The 18234-nt window shown below is 45.6% G+C and overlaps 1 protein-coding gene across 2 annotated transcripts in view; it reads left to right on the plus strand.

Annotated features, from left to right (window-relative positions):
* The window catches only part of ATP2A3 (ATPase sarcoplasmic/endoplasmic reticulum Ca2+ transporting 3), a 471091-nt gene that overhangs the window by 249626 nt on the left and 203231 nt on the right, over window positions 1–18234 (plus strand). For both annotated transcript variants that reach the window (XM_078679687.1, XM_078679686.1), the window contains exon 7: window positions 11583–11668. In XM_078679687.1, the coding sequence (XP_078535813.1) occupies window positions 11583–11668 (86 nt within the window). The remainder of the gene's footprint in view (window positions 1–11582; window positions 11669–18234) is intronic.

The raw sequence follows: 18234 nt of genomic DNA on the forward strand, positions 1-18234 counted from the left end.
CATAACTTTTCATTGTAAACAGATCACTTCTGAAGAATTTGACATACGTTTTCCCAGTTAAGCTATAAGGCCTATAGCTATTACCATTGGATTGACACTGTAACCATCTTAAACTTAATGAAGTGCACATAAACTGGCAACCATCATGAATTGAGTTATTAAATTACAAATATGTACAGAATCACACCTGGCACAACAATATGCAACCAAACTCAATAGGGACTATCAAGAATCATCATAGCGGGCATTTTCTACTCCACTGATTTGTCAGAACACATAAACACTTGCCTATTATGATATTCTGCGAGATTACTTGTAACTAAATACCTGTATACAGCTTGTAACAGTGTGATGACAATTCTCTGCTAGAGTTCTATTGGCTTTAACAAATGTTGTTTAGAATAAATAAGCCAGGCATACTGCCTTTGTTGCAACTTTTCATGATAAACAGACCAGACCTATGGCATCTGGCAAATTCTTTCCCTGCACACCACTCAAGCCTTCTCACCATATGCAACTCCGATACAAAGACCCTTCCCTACTATGGCAATCTGTGAGATCCCATGAAATAAAATGTCTATTTGTAGGCTTTAATACACAATAATAACAATACACCCTTACATGCCTATTGACTTTAACACCTGCTTTTCACAATACACAAGATCGACTGCCTTTTTTGTAACTTTTCATATTTAATAGACCAGGCGTATAGCCATGATCATTGACTTGCTGCGATAACCAACTCAGTCCTGCATTATTAAGTACAAGATTTGCCACATGCCAAAAGTGCAAAACAAGCACTCTTTTTAGTGGAACACCGCCACTTTGGCCCAATCAATTCCTCTACTCAGGGAAACCAACATGTGGTTGGAGCCTAAGTCTCTCTTTCCGCTGTATTCTAAAAGCTCTTTTTTGTTGATTGAATAATTTCTATTGACACCTGGGAATGCCATTAGGTCTGAGACTGTTGTGCTAACACAGACTGTGTTATGGAGGGAGCCAGCAGACAGAGTGAGGTATCGTTGTAAAGTAGTCCCTCATGTAGGTCAATGGAGTGGAGGTGGAATGATACATCCAAACAGTCAACAGCATTATGTGAGAGCGCAATACCCCACTGGGCCAAGTCAACATGTAATTGACAAAGTCTCAAGCCAATAGCAGAAAGGGGCAGACCCAAAGCCCACTTTGTTTGTTTTTCAGCAGAACTGCTTGACAGGTTTGCATTCAGTCCAGACATTTAAGGAGCCATGTCTTCAGTTCAGCTCTTTACTAAAAAAAAAAAAAAACTGTTTGTCAATCAACTGTAAAAAATAAAGAGTTCCAACACTTGGTGGCTGTCATTCAAATGGATCTCCTTCTGTGTAACATTCACAAACAAGCATTTACAATGCAACGGTTTCGCCTTTGGAGAAGTTAGAGCTATTGGCATTGTAAATGACAAAATTTGTATTTATGTGTTGGTTTTGAAAACAGATAAATAAATGGCATTGTCATTTACATTGCCAATAGCTTAATATCTCTCAAATGTGAGAACTATTGTACCCTACGGACGAGCTCAGCATACAGCAATTACTACCACACACACACACACCCAGGCCCCCACACCCAGAGCCCCCCCCCACACACACACACACTGGAGCAGTCACACACACACACACACTGGAGCAGTCACACACACACACACACACAGGAGCAGTCACACACACACACACACACACTGGAGCAGTCACACACACACACTGGAGCAGTCACACACACACACACACTGGAGCAGTCACATATACACACACACACACACACACACACACACTCTGGAGCAGTCACATACACACACACACACTCTGGAGCAGTCACACACACACACCCAGGAGCAGTCACACACACACACACACACACACAGGCGAAACTTAAAAACCTCCTGCCCATGCTCATTACTTGATAAACAGTACCCTCAACTCAACCATACCCGACACGGGAGACCAAATGAATTGTAGGTGTGAAAATTGTCCTGCCTGTCGCACGCAGGGAAAACAGTATTAATCTACTCTTCTTTGACATGACAAAAAACGTGCCACTGTGCAAACTAAAATTTGTAAGTGTCGGATTTTTTTCTACTTCAAAACAGAAGTGTTTGAATAAATAATGCCGAAAGTTAAATAATAAAAATGCTTAACATAATAAACTAAAAATCAGGGACTAAACCGAAAGACAGGGAGGCGAAAGTTATCCGGCGTGTTCTCACTTTTATAATTGTTCACTTCCTGGAACAGTTACGAAACCAGGCAAGCCACTTCTAGGAGAGTAATATAGGAGGGACCCAGGCTCACCGCTCTCGAGGGGGTGCGCGCAGCGGCAAGCCGTAGGAGACGATCCTGGTGGCACTGCCCCTCCCCCCTCAAGCACTGCCTGCCTCCTGTTCCTCCAACATGGCGGAGGCCGCGCACCCTGCACGGCCACAATCCCCGCAGTACTAGAGATACCCGGAGCAGCGTGGCTTGCGTCCCAAACAAGGGAAGCAGGGACAGGACGGGCGCCCGCGTGGAGCGCACCGCGGCAGCCCCGCCACACAAAGCCCCCTCACCCTCATGGCCGCCGCGTGCGAGCAGCAACACTGCGCAGTGCCTATTTAAATCTCCCTCACTGACACCCACAGCAGTAGTGAGGAGGAGGCACCATGCGCGACAACACGCAGCGTGCCTCCACCACCATCAACCGCACTCACACCACCTGCACCAGGGCTCCCCATCCATCCACTCGCCGGCAGCACACGCCACAATCTCACACCGCCAGCAACAAAAAAGCTCCCATGATAGACACGTGCGCCACAGCGAAGCACACTACAGTGTAAACACACCCTGCGACCTCGCCAAACCAACACGTCGCCTGCGCCAAAAGACCTAGGAGAGTGACCAGCACGAACAAACGCCTGAAAGAAGCATTAACAAAACATACACACTTTTCCAACCAACACCAGCCCCGCGAGAAAGCCCGGGGAGGGAGCGGCGCCCAGGCCGCCGGGGGATGTGGCCCCAACAGGTCTCATGTCAACAACATGCGCCGCGCAGACACTCACCACTCAGCAGCCTCCATCTTCTTCGCGCCCCCTCCCGTTTACTATCAGCGGCCGAGCGCGGAATCCCAATGAGTGACATGTGATGTGCCTGCCTCACTCCAAGGTACCCTAATAACTTCCCCGTAACCCGGGCGCCGCGCCGCCGGTTCTGACCTGTCTTGGCGCCTGCTGCAGCCCGTGCAGCCGCTGCTGCAGCTCCCGTCCGTAGTTCTGTGCAGCCTCGATGCTCTCCTGGGCTTACTGCAGGAGGGCTTCCGCCTCTATGTCCATGCCTCTCATGGGTACGGCGAGGCCAGTTGCAGCCCTCGCTCAGCACGCTCTGTCGTCGGCTGCAGTCGCCCCTCTCCCCGGGCGGATGCGGAAGCCTCTACCCGCAGAATGCCGAGGCGGCGCCGCTGCTGTCAGCCCAGCCCGGGGCTGCAGAAACTTTCAGCTTTACTTTTGAGCGGGCAGCAGAACTCTCAGGCATGCGGTGTGCCTGGAGCGGCATGACGGAAGTTTGTGACGGCATGTCGTACGCGTAGGGTCTCAGATACAGACAGGGAATTTTTTATTTTATTTATTATATTTAATGCGATTTTATATAGCCCGAACTTTACCCAAAGGTGTCAGCGCGTTTTACAAAAGGACCAGTTACATTACATAAGGACTTCGGAGTCCATGAGTTACATAAGACACAAACAGAACAAGGTCAATTTGAGATTCGGGGCGTGTTTTTCGCCCTCTCCCCTTCCCATTGGCTGGAAGGTAAAACTCCAGCCAATGGGAAGAGGAGAGGGCGGGACTTAAAAAAAGACCCAAAAACGCCCCCGAATCGCGTCAAGGCGGGCCCTGAACTGAGTGACGCTCCTCTCCTCCAATGGCTGGCCAGCATTTACGAGGCCAGCCAATGGAGAAGAGGGGCGTGTTCAGGCCCCCATACTACACACATAAGATTTCGGCTCCACCCACTGCTTACGCAGTGCGACGGTAGCCGAAACCTAAAAACAGACAACTCCCCTAATCCAGAGTCAGATGATCTGCTGAAGAGAAACAGCTATGGATTCATGACCCAATTTCAGCTCTTTCATGCCCTCTTTGGCCAGGTCACTGTAAGAGCACAGTCTGGTCCAAATTCGAAATGTTTGTACATCTAAAATACAATACAAGGCTAATGAAGTGTTTTAAGTCCTAAGAATATAGTGTACAAGCTCATTAATATTATTACAAGTAATCTTTGTAAGCCTCTCCCATTTCGCATATCTGAGGTCCTGTTTTGATCTAAAATAAACTTTTTTTGATTTTGATGTATTTTGCATAGTTTTGAAAAACAAACATTTCTCTGATAATGACTGTAATAGACTCCCACACATCACCATCATTAAAATTAAATTAAAGGAAAACGGTGTTTAAAACGATCTGTTTAAGAATTATTGAAGGCCATCAGGGCAAGACTCAGTACCTGAAAGGCTGGGGACATGGGCAAGGGCCCTCTTTACCTATGCCTTAAAATATCTCTGCTGTGCGATGCACTCCCTTTTGCATATGCACCCGAGCTCGAACACGCATGCGCAGTTTTAACGGTTCGCTCTGTCTCACAGTGCGCATGCTGACAGGGTGCTGTGGTAGAAGGAGGTAACCCAGAGGTATAATCCGGGCTCGAGTCGGAGTACCACGCGGGTGGACGGCGTCCCCCCACCTATTTTACCGGGAGCTCGATAACTGGAGCAAATGGAGCCACACATTCACTCTTTGGCCTCTCTGGGGCGAGATCGGAGCTCATTCAGAAGGCTGCTCACGTGCTGGCTTCTCTGATGCAATTGCATCTAAGGGGTGAGGCAGGGGAGGCAATGAGTCTGATGGCGCAAGCCACCTTTCGTGACGTCACTTCCTGTCATGACGTCAGCGTCCCCCCACTTATTTTTTTAGGACTTGAGCCCTGGGTATAATGTAGGTGCCGCAGTGCTGGGCATTTAACCCAAGCGGCTAGTTTTTGTATATCTCTGAGGCAGGCAGCCTAATAAATACTGGGGGCTTCTAACCAAATTTTGCAGGGGGGTGGGGGCATCATTTTTTGTTGCACGATGGAGATGAAGGGGCGCAGGTTTCCTCCCGCTGCTCTTGTTGCGAGCATTGCAGGCCCACGACACTTGCTTTTATAGTCTCTAAGGTTGCTGACCACGGAGGTGGTTTCATGTCTTTTTCCTCCATTGCATTAACTCATCACCTAATACTTCACCTGTGAGGAATGCGAAGGCGATTGTCCAGTGGACTTTGCCGCCCAGCCAAGCATCCCTTTAGCTGCTCCCCTAATCAACACGCTGACATTTTAATGTAGTCTGCTTAATCTTTTATAAGGCATGCTTCAGACACGTTTTGAAGTGCAGTCTGCTACGTGCAGGAATATATCCGAAAAGGAGCTCTCTGTGCCAACTGTCATGTCAAACATGCATTGGCAAAACCAGTAGGCCTGGCTTGAATTTTGAGACCACATTAACGATCCTGCAGTACTGAAAAAGAACATCTGGTTGTTTCAAAGCAGAACGATTCACAGAATATTAGTTCTTTAGTAACTCATTGTTTTGAAGTAAGAATCCCCTTTGGATCAGAAGCGCATTATAAAGATCTTTAAAGAAAAGCAACCAGAAACATATAAACTATATGGAAGAAATACACATCCAGAAATTGAATTATATTACTTGCATGTATTGAGGCAACAGTACATCTAGAATATTCATGCATAAAATAATACAGGTTATTCCATTAGTGCAAAAGTAAAAAATGATTGTGCAGTGTGACAAGTGAAAACGTTGCGACCGGGAATATAATATACATGTTAAAAATGCAGTGCATAATCGCCTGCATACCTACATACCCAGTGAGGTTGGCACGTAAATCCTGTGGCCATGAGATTAACTCTGCCTTCCGCTTGGCAGATCCACCCAGTTTTTCATGTATTACTATTCCGTCCCTATCAAGCTCAAACCGGATTACCTGACCGACCTCTTCCATTAGACATAGAGGATGAAGTTGCGTACGAAATACAAGAAATCCTAGATTCTAAGGGACACATGCATCATTCAAACTACCGATCGCAATGGGCAAATTCGCAGAATCTGCCGTATTGGGACCGGTATTTTTGCATTTGGGATGCATCATCCCAAATGCAAAAATCGCAATTTAAGTAATCGATAAATTTGTGATTACTTAAATTGCAATTTCATTTAGGGAATCGCGAATTGCGATTTCCCTAAATGCAATGCATTAACCCCAAACATTTTGCGATTTCGCAATTAACAAACGCAAATTACCATCAATTCAAAGTTGATGGTAATTTGGGAGAACTTTGGAAAATGCACAGGAGTTCAGCCATATAGTGAAGAGTGCGTTCTCTTACCATAGTTATGGAAATTAGAAGTCACTTGTAATAACCTTGTCACTTATACTAGGGAGTATTTTATTCCATATAATACAGGGTCACACCATCAACGTCCTTCAACCCATCTGTGTTAAATAGTGTTTTTCTCCTTCTTCTGAACAATATCTCTGCATTGCAGGCACTAAGAAATAATCCGAAATTTGTTCTCTGAAAGTAAATACACCACCAGGCGATTTGTGGTTTGTTCATAAAAGTATTTGCCTGAACTAAAGAAGTGCAATAAATAAACATACTACCATAAATATCTCCATATCAGAGAAGGTGGATTTACGGAAATGTCAGTTCAGAGAAAGGGGCCTGAAAATAGAAATTACTTTAATTAACGTTCCTGTTTAATTCCAGTGATTCCAAGGAGTAGCGCTGAATGATTTAAATACGTTTTGAATGCAATGTCACTCACATTCAATGTGTCTTTGTCAGACAAAACGATAATTTCTCAAATATATCAATAATCACCGACATATTTCTCATGGTCTGGGCTCCCCGTTGTGATGTAGTTGACATGTTCAAGTTAGGCGCGTTCAAAGTTGCAAAGGAGTAACGTTAGCTAAAGTAAATAAGAGAAATAATAAAAATGGACATATTTAGTGCCCTATGCAGGATTGACAAATGCTTCTGCAATGAAGGGCCCAATAAGAAAAATGGGGTATGACCCAGACAAAGTCAAAGGACCTGGGTATCATATGATATAAAAACAAAGTGGTCCTAGACACATTTTTTCAAACACATATAAATGAATTATTCATTTTTTACTCTTTGTGGGACTTAATCCTGGAAAAGAAGGAGACAGAAAAGACAAGCCAAATGCGTTTGCAGTATTATCCTAAACACCCAAATCAAATTGTATTACACTAAGTTTGTATATAGCAATATAAATTCACAATTTATTTCACAATCATATATACATATTTACAAAAACCCAAAAAGTTGGGGGAATTCTGCCAGGCGCAGTAGAAAGTGCAAAGGATTTTGTGCTCAAGTGAAAGTAAAGAAAAAGAAAAACTGAATAACCAGGATAATCAAATGATTTCGAACAAGGACTAAGGTTCTATTCCCTTAGTATTATGCCAGCCCCACGTATATTAATCATACGGTTTTAGTATAAGTAAAAGGGCAGGGGAAGGGGTACAGGCAACAAGGAAAGGGGGGAATCGTCGACGTTTCGACCCTGGTGCTTTGGAGGGGGGTTCAACACCTCAGCTACGGGTCTTCCTCAGGACGGAAGGAGAGGGGGGGGGGGTTTACAAAAACCTATACTGCAGAGAGACAGCGCCCCAAGAATGAGGGTAGCTACCAATGAATGGCGTGCTCTAAAATTCACCAAATGTAAACTCGGTACAATGCTCTTCCTGTTACTGGAGAGGGCAGATTGGGAAATAAATCCAAATCGCAAAGGGTGAATCCTTATTCAGGCAGATCAAGTAAATATAATTTATACACCAAAAACGCCAGTCGGGTAATTCCAAAGGCGTATTCCTGGTAATACCAGCGCTGATCTCCTCAAAGGGTGCCGTCACCATAGAATATCCTTTGCACTTTCTACTGCGCCTGGCAGAATTCCCCCAACTTTTGGGGTTTTTGTAAATATGTATATATGATTGTGAAATAAATTGTGAATTTATATTGCTATATACAAACTTAGTGTCATACAATTTGTTTTGGGTGTTTAGGATAATACTGCAAACGCATTTGGCTTGTCTTTTCTGTCTCCTTCTTTTCCAGGATTAAGTCCCACAAAGAGTAAAAAATGAATAATTCATTTATATGTGTTTGAAAAAATGTGTCTAGGACCACTTTGTTTTTATATCATCTGCAATGAAGGGCAGCTTGGCAGAACTGTGCAATAGCGTTGCCTGGCAGCCTTCCTCTGTGCCCTTCTACAAGCACCCATTGCCTCCTGTAATGTGGTCAGCAGTCTAGTAGTTGGGGGGGCGAGGCTAGCGAGGGTGAAAGGAAGAGGAGGAGCAGATACAGGATGGGGTTAGATAGAGTAGGGACAGGGACGTGATAAGAAGTGTGTAATAAAGGCTTGTGAATAGATAACCTAGTGTCCTTCATTATTGGTCCTAAGACAGTACACCTCCCTGCCAGAGTCCCAAGCTGCTTCAAGTCCAATGGGCTTCACTTCCACACGGCTGCGCAGCCCCAGCCTTAGGGGCGCCCTGCCCCATCACAAGATCCTCAGTGCTGGCCCCTTGCCTCCCAGACGCCGCACCATCACCAGTGGGCGCTCCCTGACACCCCTCACTTGGTGACCATGGGAGTGTTGCAGACCACGACTATCTCCCAGTCCAGGAGGTTCCATCCACGAGAAACCCTAGAATAGGAAATTACCAGAAGTGAGGTGGGCCGGGAGATTTTGCTCCACTACGGCAACCTCAGTAAAGTCTGCAAACTTCACCCACCTTCACAAAAAAACTGCCATATTGTGGATTTCGTCCACCATATTTAGAATAGAGGCTAGTCATAAAGGAAACTTTTGCCAATTATGTATTTGATGATATATAATGATATTTACTATTCCACTGTCTACTATGTAGACTCTGCTTTGAAGAAGTATTTGGTGTCGGTGAGTCATATAGGCTCTTGCATTTCTACTGCAACATTTCTATCAACACAATCAAGGTTCGAAGGGTGCCTACAGTTTTACTTATTTATTAGCTCGGACTTAAGGATGGATTGGACTTTTTTTTCTCTGACCGATCATTGGCCTTAGGTACTGCTAGGACCGGATCTCCCTGGAAGAGGAATATGTTTTTCAGTGATGGATGTCTTTTTTTGCTTTTTAGCTCACATTATCAGTTGCCATTTTTTTCATTGCTGGCAGGAGGCTGTTAAACTTTCTAATGTCTTATATAGGTCCTTATGCTGCCCTCCTGACTAAGGGCTACACCCACATGAGGCCTGAACCTTAAAGGATAATAACACAAAATCCAAATGCTAGAATAAATAAATAAAATGGAGGAAACTAACCAGTGTAATTTGCAGCCGAAAGGGTCCATGATCACACCTTGTACATAATGGGCACATTATTTACCGTTATTTACAGTTGTGCAGAGTGCGAGCTAGGACCTAAGAGATCTGCCTGGGTGAAGCCCGAAGAAAGGGAAAGGAACACAGGATAACACAGCAAGCACCTGAAAGCAAACTTTGACTGTGAACACCAATAGGCCAAGTCAGCCTTTATTGGGGCCTGCAAATCTTCGTGCCAGGGATCTCCCAGTATTTTGAGGGCTCTTTGTGGGACCCCCTGAGCCGTCTAAAGTGCAACATTAAATGACGCTGACAGCGAAAGCTGTAGCTCTGTTCAACCAGTTCTAAAGAGTGATTGACTACAGAGCACCAGCCGCATACCTTTCATGGGTTGCAATAAAAACCATCACAAGGCACCAGACCACCGCGAAATGCTGAATCTATGTTGTTAGAGCCTCCAACCTTTACAAAGGAACAACTCATGGCAAAATCTTTCTCGGGTAGTGTGACTAGAATATGGAACTCCTTACCCCCGAAACTACGGACCACAATCTCATTGCCGAAAATTCAAAGCGAGCTGAAAGCCCTTCTCCTACTAAGACATTTTGGCCAGTTTTCCCATTAGCCATCCTCCAATTTATAATGTACCTTCACAGAGACTGAGATTAACTGCTCTACCTCTGTCTCACTTAATCTGATTATGCTGCTACTACCTGTACTACACACAACCTCTAACAATCTGTAAATCCGTGTCTTTGTAACGATTGAAACAAGCAAATATCCCTAAACTGCTATGTGCCACTTTGTGGCTAATGATCGTAACCAGCAACTATTAAAAAATGTTTTATCACTTGTAATGACACCTGTTTTATTGTAAAGTAATCAAACATCTTTTGGCGGTGTCTGTGCTGTAAAAAAAAAAATAAGAGCAATGTATATGCGGAATAGAAATGTTATGAATGATAAAGATCAACAAATCTGTAAAACAGAGCCCTGAAGATGATTCTTAGGGGCCGATTACAATGTCGGTCGGAAAGGCTCCGAATGTCCTTCAGGTCGTCCGAATCAGATTCAGAAAACTTCTTTCCGACTGATTCAGAAAGCCTTCCAACCAACCGATTAAGATAGTCTGAAAGTGCTCGGACTTTCCGAACCGGTTCCGAACGGCATGCGGAGTAACCGTGACATTTGGAGCCAGCTCATACAGGTCTATGGATCGCGTTTCCGACCGACGTATTATGATGTCCGATTCCAACAGCCTTTCCTAATCGGTTGTTCCGAAATGATCGGCTGTCAGAATCCAGCTTTGGGGGCCAATAGCAGGCCTCCCTTGACCCGGAGCCTTCTGAATGGCGCCCGTAGGGGTACCATGGGACCACTCTTTACAACCAAGTACTGTGTGGCAGACACCGTGGGGTGCCCGCCATAGGGTGCACGATTTTCCCCACCCACCCCTTTCTTCAATGGCAGCCTGTGTATCTGGTCGGAACACAGGCTCCCATTGAAGTCAATGGGAGTCCGACTGAACGGTGTATGTAATCGGTTGGTCAGATTCCCCGAAACCGATTCGGTCAGAAACCATTCCGAGACCGATTTGGTCGGAATTCTTTCTGACCGACATCGTATTCGGCACCTTAATGTAGATTTACATTTTTCCATTGATGTAGAGGCATCAATGACTGGATATTGATATTTGTGAATAAGATCTATAGTCCTCTGTAGAATAAAAAGAAGTAAAAATACTGTAAAATTAAAGATCAGTTTCCTCTCCTCTTCTTTCCTTTTCCTAACATTGTATAGATACTCTGTGTGCCTGTTGGTGGTGTTTTAAGTAGGCAGTGACTGCATATCGTATTATTTCTTGTTTGATTAGAATAGAATCGTTTTCTCTTTTTCAGAACACTTTACCGTTGTGGTACTTTATGTTATGTCCTGTCGTGCAGGTTTTTGCACTTTGCAGCATACACCAGTTGCTTTGCCTCTGGCACTTGATAATGTGCATGGTTGTTAGATTCTGTCACTTTCTACAGCTGGGGTCATATACATTTGTCCTATGTGTATCACCTGACTCTCAAGAAAAGAAAAGTAACAGCTTTTGTCCTTGTTGCGCCTCTGCAGGTGAATCTGTCTCTGTCATTAAACACACGGATCCTATTCCTGACCCCAGAGCTGTGAACCAGGACAAGAAGAACATGCTCTTTTCTGTAAGTAAATGCATCAGCCATTGACAGCCAAGCGTTGGCAGGGTACCATATACTAAGCTTTGACAACCCTTTCCATTGAAAATGGAGCATTGTGAAGATATGTTGGGGAAGTTTTCAATACACTGAACTGAGGTTTAGTATTTGCAGAGGTTATGCTGAAGTTGAGCACTGAACTCAGAGCCCCCCTCCCACTAATCATTTCTCCTGGGTACACATGCTTTAATTTACTGACCTCCAGTGGCAGAACCCTGAACTACTTTTTAAAAGGTATAAAACTAACAGTGCTACTGTGCATGGTTGTGTCTTTTGCAGCCTGGGTCCTGAACAATACTACGCTGCAGAGCCACCACACACCTGTGCATTTGTGTACCCAATGCACGAGGACCTTTTTGAGATTTTATGTTTTCCTGTTGTTGGCAGTTCATATAGATCCTTTTTCTTTCGTTCAATTACTGCATTCCCTCAGTACTGGGTACCTTTCTTTGCTCAACGCCATGTGTATTTATTTTTTGTGTGCATATTTGCAGCCTTTTATCTTGCATCAGCTACTGCCGAGCTGTGTGCAATTTCCCTGCGGGAAGCAGTTGAGAACCTTCCTTCTTGAAGGGGAAGTAGAAACTGTCTGTGTCTGTGAACAATAAGAAATATTCTGTTGAAGAGACTTTATGGCAGGCAGAAGGGCTAAAGCGAATGACAAAGACCACAGACCAGCGTTCAATTCTACACTGTTAGAGTTAACATCTTCGAAGGAGAAGGACCATTAGAGGGAGTACTTTGGATTTCTACTTAATTACTACCAACACAGTTTTAGACTCTCGTTACGAACTCTGTTTGAGCAAGAATCATCCTACAAATTGCTGTTGTGACTTCTGGCAGAGTTTAGGAGTGCTTAATGATATGCTCAGGAGTTGGGTCATGTGAGTTTCCACCCTGCCCTCATCTGGCTCCGAGGATGCTGTTTATTCGAGGCCCCTCAGCCAATCAAGGGCGTTCCAAACGCTCATCCTTTCATTGTCTTCATACAGCAGCAATCCTGGATATGAGACTGCATCAAAGAGAGCAGAGCATCCCACAGCACCATGGCAGCTCCCTTCAAGACAGACTGGAACTGCAGTATGGTAGGGAGAGATGGTATTCTTGGCCTTCTGTATATCCACTGTGTCAAACTCTGGTCAGACACAGCGCAAGGGTTTCAGTAACCAGGGGTTGCCTGAAATGTAAATGCCAATAAATGCATCTGATCATTACCTATAGACATTGGTTCCACCCCTGGAGACAATTCTCCTGGCGACTCATTGATGACACTTTGACACATCAGGAAGTTGCTTGTCCTTGCAGTTTATGGTGGCAGTGGATGCCACAGAGGTTGGCCATGGTGGCTGTTCTTTCCCAGCTTGGAGTGCTCCATGTGCCAGACTCAAGCAGACAGTTGACACCTATTCATTTGAGTAAAGGTTATTTCATCTGAGTTTGAAAGATTCACACATTTCTTAATTTAAACAGAGTACTGATCGAGATGGGGATCAAAATGATCTGCCAGGCAACACTTCTGTGTTCATTCTCCATATGTCTCGCATCTTACAATTACGGTGAAATAATGTAATGCAGAATTTATTTGTAAAGTAGTGTATTGGGTGGGTTGTCGTAGATTGTTCAGGTAGTTCTGTGGTAAGGAAGACTCTGGTCCCGGCTGGCCATGAGGTTTCTGTAGTGAATTAAACATCTCAAGGATTAATACCCATCGTGTGTACCGCTTTGCTGTCCTCAATAAGATACAACAGTCTGACCAATCCACGCTTTTCATACTTAAATTCCCATTCACTCATTCAGCAATCGTCATCTATTGAGTCAATTGTTAGCTAACATGTGACCTGCTCTGGGACAGTTAATCTAGAGAACAGCCTACTTGTGGAGTTGGCTGGAATACCTTTACCTTTTTGGTTATGTTCCTAGGTGGTCCTTTTTACTACCATAATGCTGACTTCTAAACAAGAGTGAACAATTCAACTGTGACTTTAAGTGACAGAATAAACTTTGAGGAACATTAACATTTCACATAACATCACATCAGAACTCGCATCACACCACACCTCAGGGAACTTCACTGGCTCCCGATTCGCAAACGCGCACAATTGAAACTCCTCACACACAACTTCAAGGCACTTCACAGCTCAGCCCCCCTCCCTTAACAGTAGCATCCCTTCCACCAATCACCTAGACACCTCCGCTTCACAGGATTCCTACTCGCACACATCCCAACCATACACAGAACCAGATCAGTAGGACAGGCATTCTTTTGCATCACTCCTAACGCATGGAATGACCCCCCACTACACCCCAGAGCTTCCTCTTCCCTTCGTGGAGAAGTGTGGCTCGGGTTAGAGGCAGCAGACCCGGAAGCTGAGATCGGTCCTGGACCAGGGTTCAATTCCCCGCCTCGGCGGGTCTTGGGCTAAAAATTCCACGTACTCGATAATTCTCGCCCCGGTGCCTCCTCGACTCACGGGTTCACACTCTGCGACTCTGGGCAATAGCTTGCTTAATCTCCACAACGGCCCCTCGCGGCGGGATGCCTGGCTTTCACCTTGTGGATACCCTGCTATCTCACAGGGGAATACCAGGAAGGGTTCCCTAAGCAAGCGCCGGGAAACCCACTGCGGGTAGCTGTGCGCTATATAAGCTCAACTACATTTACATTTACATTCTTGAATTTCGCAAGAAGGTGCGGACCTGGCTTTTCAATTAACCAACCTATCATAGGCAGGGTTAGGCAGGGATATCTGCGCAGCTCCAGCATACGATTTTCTATTGAGAGATCCCTATTTGTTAAATGGCAAGTATGTTTTCATAGATATCACTAGCAGGAGGTGAGTTGTCTGTGACCCTATGTATTTCTGATTTAGCCATTAAAAATCAATGCAGAGACCCATTGTGAGTTTCATCCAACAACTGAACGCATTAGTGTGGATGCTTTTTGCTTGCTCCTAATGACTTAACTTGGGGAGCAGGCATTTAACAATGGTGAGTATATTCCTCCCTGAGATAAACAAATTTTGATCCGGGTGCACCAGTGTACTAATCACTTGGATCGTCACCTTTCCCTATATCTTGCAGTCAGTATTGAGCAATGAGAGAGGCGGGTAGTATCTCATGTCCAAGGGATCGCAATCTAGTTTGGGTAAAACAGTTATCAACGCTTGCCTCATTATGAGGGGTAGGAGTCCAGTGCATTTAGCTTCCTTAAACAATGAGAGGATTTTTTGAGCTAATTTCATTTTGTAGATTGCGTAGAACTATGCAGGGAGTCCATCAGTCCACAGGATCTTATGGCATGCCGACTGATCTATTGCTGTGCTACCTCCGCTATAAGGAGCGGGTCTTGAAGGGTAGCTCTCTGCAAAGGGTCTAGGCCATTCTTTCCGCTGCATCTGAAGCCATGTAGAGTGCTGCGTAAAATGCCTCAAATACTATATTAATAGTTCCCTGTGAGGAAGTTATGTCACCAGCTTGCAAACTGATAGTTTCTACGAGTGCTCTCAAGGTGTCCCATCAGAGAAACTTTGGGAGAAGTCAACCCCCTTTATCTCCTTCTGCCAGCTGTCGGGCAACATATTTCTTGTAGTCTATTTACCACAGCCGGTTCATCAATGTAGTGCGCTTGCGCCGCAGGTTGGAAAGTTCATTCTATCTTTCGACTCCACCACCTTGCCTTACCTCCTCTGCCCTGATTCAATGTTCCAATGCATGTTTTATGCCAGACGATGTCTTGATGCATAGCCCTCGAATTACCACCTTAAAGGTATCTCACTCGACGCCCCTCTCAGGTGCCTTACCGTGACTCCCAGTAAAGTATAGATTTATGTGTCCCCAATAGTTTCCCTATATGGGGTATCTAACCAGGCATGGGTATTTAGTCTCTATGTGGGTATGCGTGTGCAGCGCCTGCTCCAACCCACCACCACTTTGAGAGTGCTGTGGTTTGATAGGTTCCGGCTCAGGTACTCAGCGTCCTGAAAATTGGCTGACATTGCCTCGTTGCATACCAATATATCGATTCCCATGTGAAGATGGTGTACAGGATAATAGTAAGAGTATTCCACACTATCAGAGAGCAGTGTTCTCTACACATCATGGAGTTGCCTGTCTGTGATCCTTGTGCTGAAGAAGCGTGACGTCTCTAGACGATTCACTCTCAACTCTTGGGTGTTAGCCTGTTCCACTGAACATCAGGTACACAGTTAAAATCCCCACCCCATATACACGGAGCCATTAAGTCTCATACCAGTCTGAGGGTAGGGGCATCCAGAAACTGCTGTAGGTTGCTGTTAGGAGCGTATACCACTACCAGCGCCAATGGGCCTCCATCTAGTTTCCCCTTGACCAACAAGAGCGTTCTTCTTTATCAGTGAATGTGCAATGAATAACTAGGGGGACCGAAGGCAAGAAGCATATTAAGACTCCCCAGACATATACAGAGTAGGTCATGCCTACTTACTAGCCCCATCCACATTTTGGACAGTTTCTGGAGTTCTAGGAAGGCCAAATGTGACTCTTGTATGTATGCCATGTGCATCCCATTGTGCTTTAAGTAGGTATGGATATTATGCCATTTTGCAGGTGTGGCCATACCACGCACATTCCGGGTCAAAATAGTGTACCTATGTGGTTCCCTCCCCTGAGTGTTCACCATAGTATGAGGCTGGGCTTTTTTCCAGCGATGGCTTGGCATGGAGCTGTCGCGCCAGAGTGGTTTCATCTACACATGATGTAGCCTGCAACATATGCCCATGATCGTAAACAACTGTGTAACATCCAACTCCCCTCCCCAGTTTCAGCCCATAACAATGAGCCAACCAAATTGTCTCCTACCCATAAGAGGCGTCCAGTCGATCTATTCCGGTCATGAAGGGTAGACCCAGCCCTGCCAACTTGCAGCTGAGGTCCCTCCTCTGTGTCCCATTACATTCGGTATACTCCATGTCTCCCCTCCGTTGATGGGCTATAGTTTGTGGACCTCCCCGTTTTTCCTGCCCCCACATGCCACTGGCCAACCAAATCATGTTCAATATGTAAAGGATATGACAGTTTTCAAATCAGATGATCCTGTCTAAGGTCAGCGGGTGATGTCTGGTCTGATTCTTAGCTCCACCTCCGCATCGTCTACCTGTGCATTGATGAATCACAGCGGGGAGTCCCTGGGGTTTTGGGATGGAGCTGCGTTGATGTGACCTTGCTGTTTGAGCAACTCCACCATCATGGCTTGTTTCTTGGTTGCCTGTGCTTGGGAGGGTTTGCCCCTTATGGCCCTGCATGCTCTGCGCTGTACCTTCTGCCGCTCCCAGCCAAAGTGTATTACTGGTTGGTTGTCCATTGTTACCCCTTTCACACTCTCCAGCTAGTCACATGTCTCTGAGGGCGATGTGAAAATGAGTATTTTCATAGTCCAACACCTGGAGTTTAGCTAGGAGCATAAGTGAGTATTTGATGCCAAGTTGCCAGATCTATCATTGACAGCCAGGAAGGACTCATAGTGTCTTTGAACCTACTTAATGTCATCCGGGAATATATGTACAGTCTCTTTGTCCATCTGCCACAGACCTCTGCTTCTTGAAGCCTGCAAAATGTCCCGGTAATTGAACAGCTTTGCCACCACTGGTCTTGGGGGGGGCAGTTGGGGGTTTTCTGGCAGGTATTCTGTGTGCTTGTTTAATGGAGGAAACATGTGATATCTTTCCTCCAGTCTACAAGGTACAGGGCCTTCTGCTCCCTCTGGTAGGCCCGTGATGCACACATTATTGCGCTAGGAGCGGCCTTCTGCAATGTCTGCTTTCACTTCCAGGGTGTCCACAGCTTTCCTCTGTTCTTGTTACTGGCTTTGCTTGTCAGTTACAGTTCTTTGTATAGTTGCCAGGATGGATTTCGTAGTGTCTACACAGTCTATAAGCTTTTTATGGTCCACGTACAAAGGCCCCATCTCCATTATCAAAGCATCTAGTTTGAACTCCATTGTCGTTTTCACATTCTTACTCCCCTCCAGGAGCATCTCAAACTGCACCGTGAGGGTCTGTAGTGTCTGTTTTTCTGCGTTTGTCCCCATTGCTTGTGCTGGGCTAAGACAGTGTGTTGAAGTCTCCGCACCTGTCTTTGGGCCCTTCGGTCTCACCTCGCTGTGTGCCACTGTAATATCCGAGTGAATGGTAGAGGCTGTGGCTCAGGAGGGTCAGATGACACAACTTGAACTAGTAGGTGCTCACCACCTTCCTCTGGGGATCTGCAAGCAGCCCCCTGGTTTACACACCAGGCCCGCCATGCTGCTTACCCTTGTAGTAGTCTCTCCCCAGTCGCTTGGGCTGTTCAGTGGAGGTCCTCTGCCTCAGCCAGAGAAATGTAGTCCAGCAGGGGGCAGCCACCTGATATCACCTTTCACCCCAAAGCAGTGCCGGGAATAACTTACAGTAAGCAGGATTTTTTCTGAGACCTCATTGGCCTCCTTCACATTTCCTCTGGTTTTCTGCTTTGTGCCACACTGGGCCTGCGTTCAGCCGTTGGTGGCTCCGCAGCAGCTG

The sequence above is a fragment of the Lissotriton helveticus genome, chromosome 3_1, assembly GCF_964261635.1.
Source record: "Lissotriton helveticus chromosome 3_1, aLisHel1.1, whole genome shotgun sequence".
NCBI lineage: Eukaryota > Metazoa > Chordata > Amphibia > Caudata > Salamandridae > Lissotriton > Lissotriton helveticus.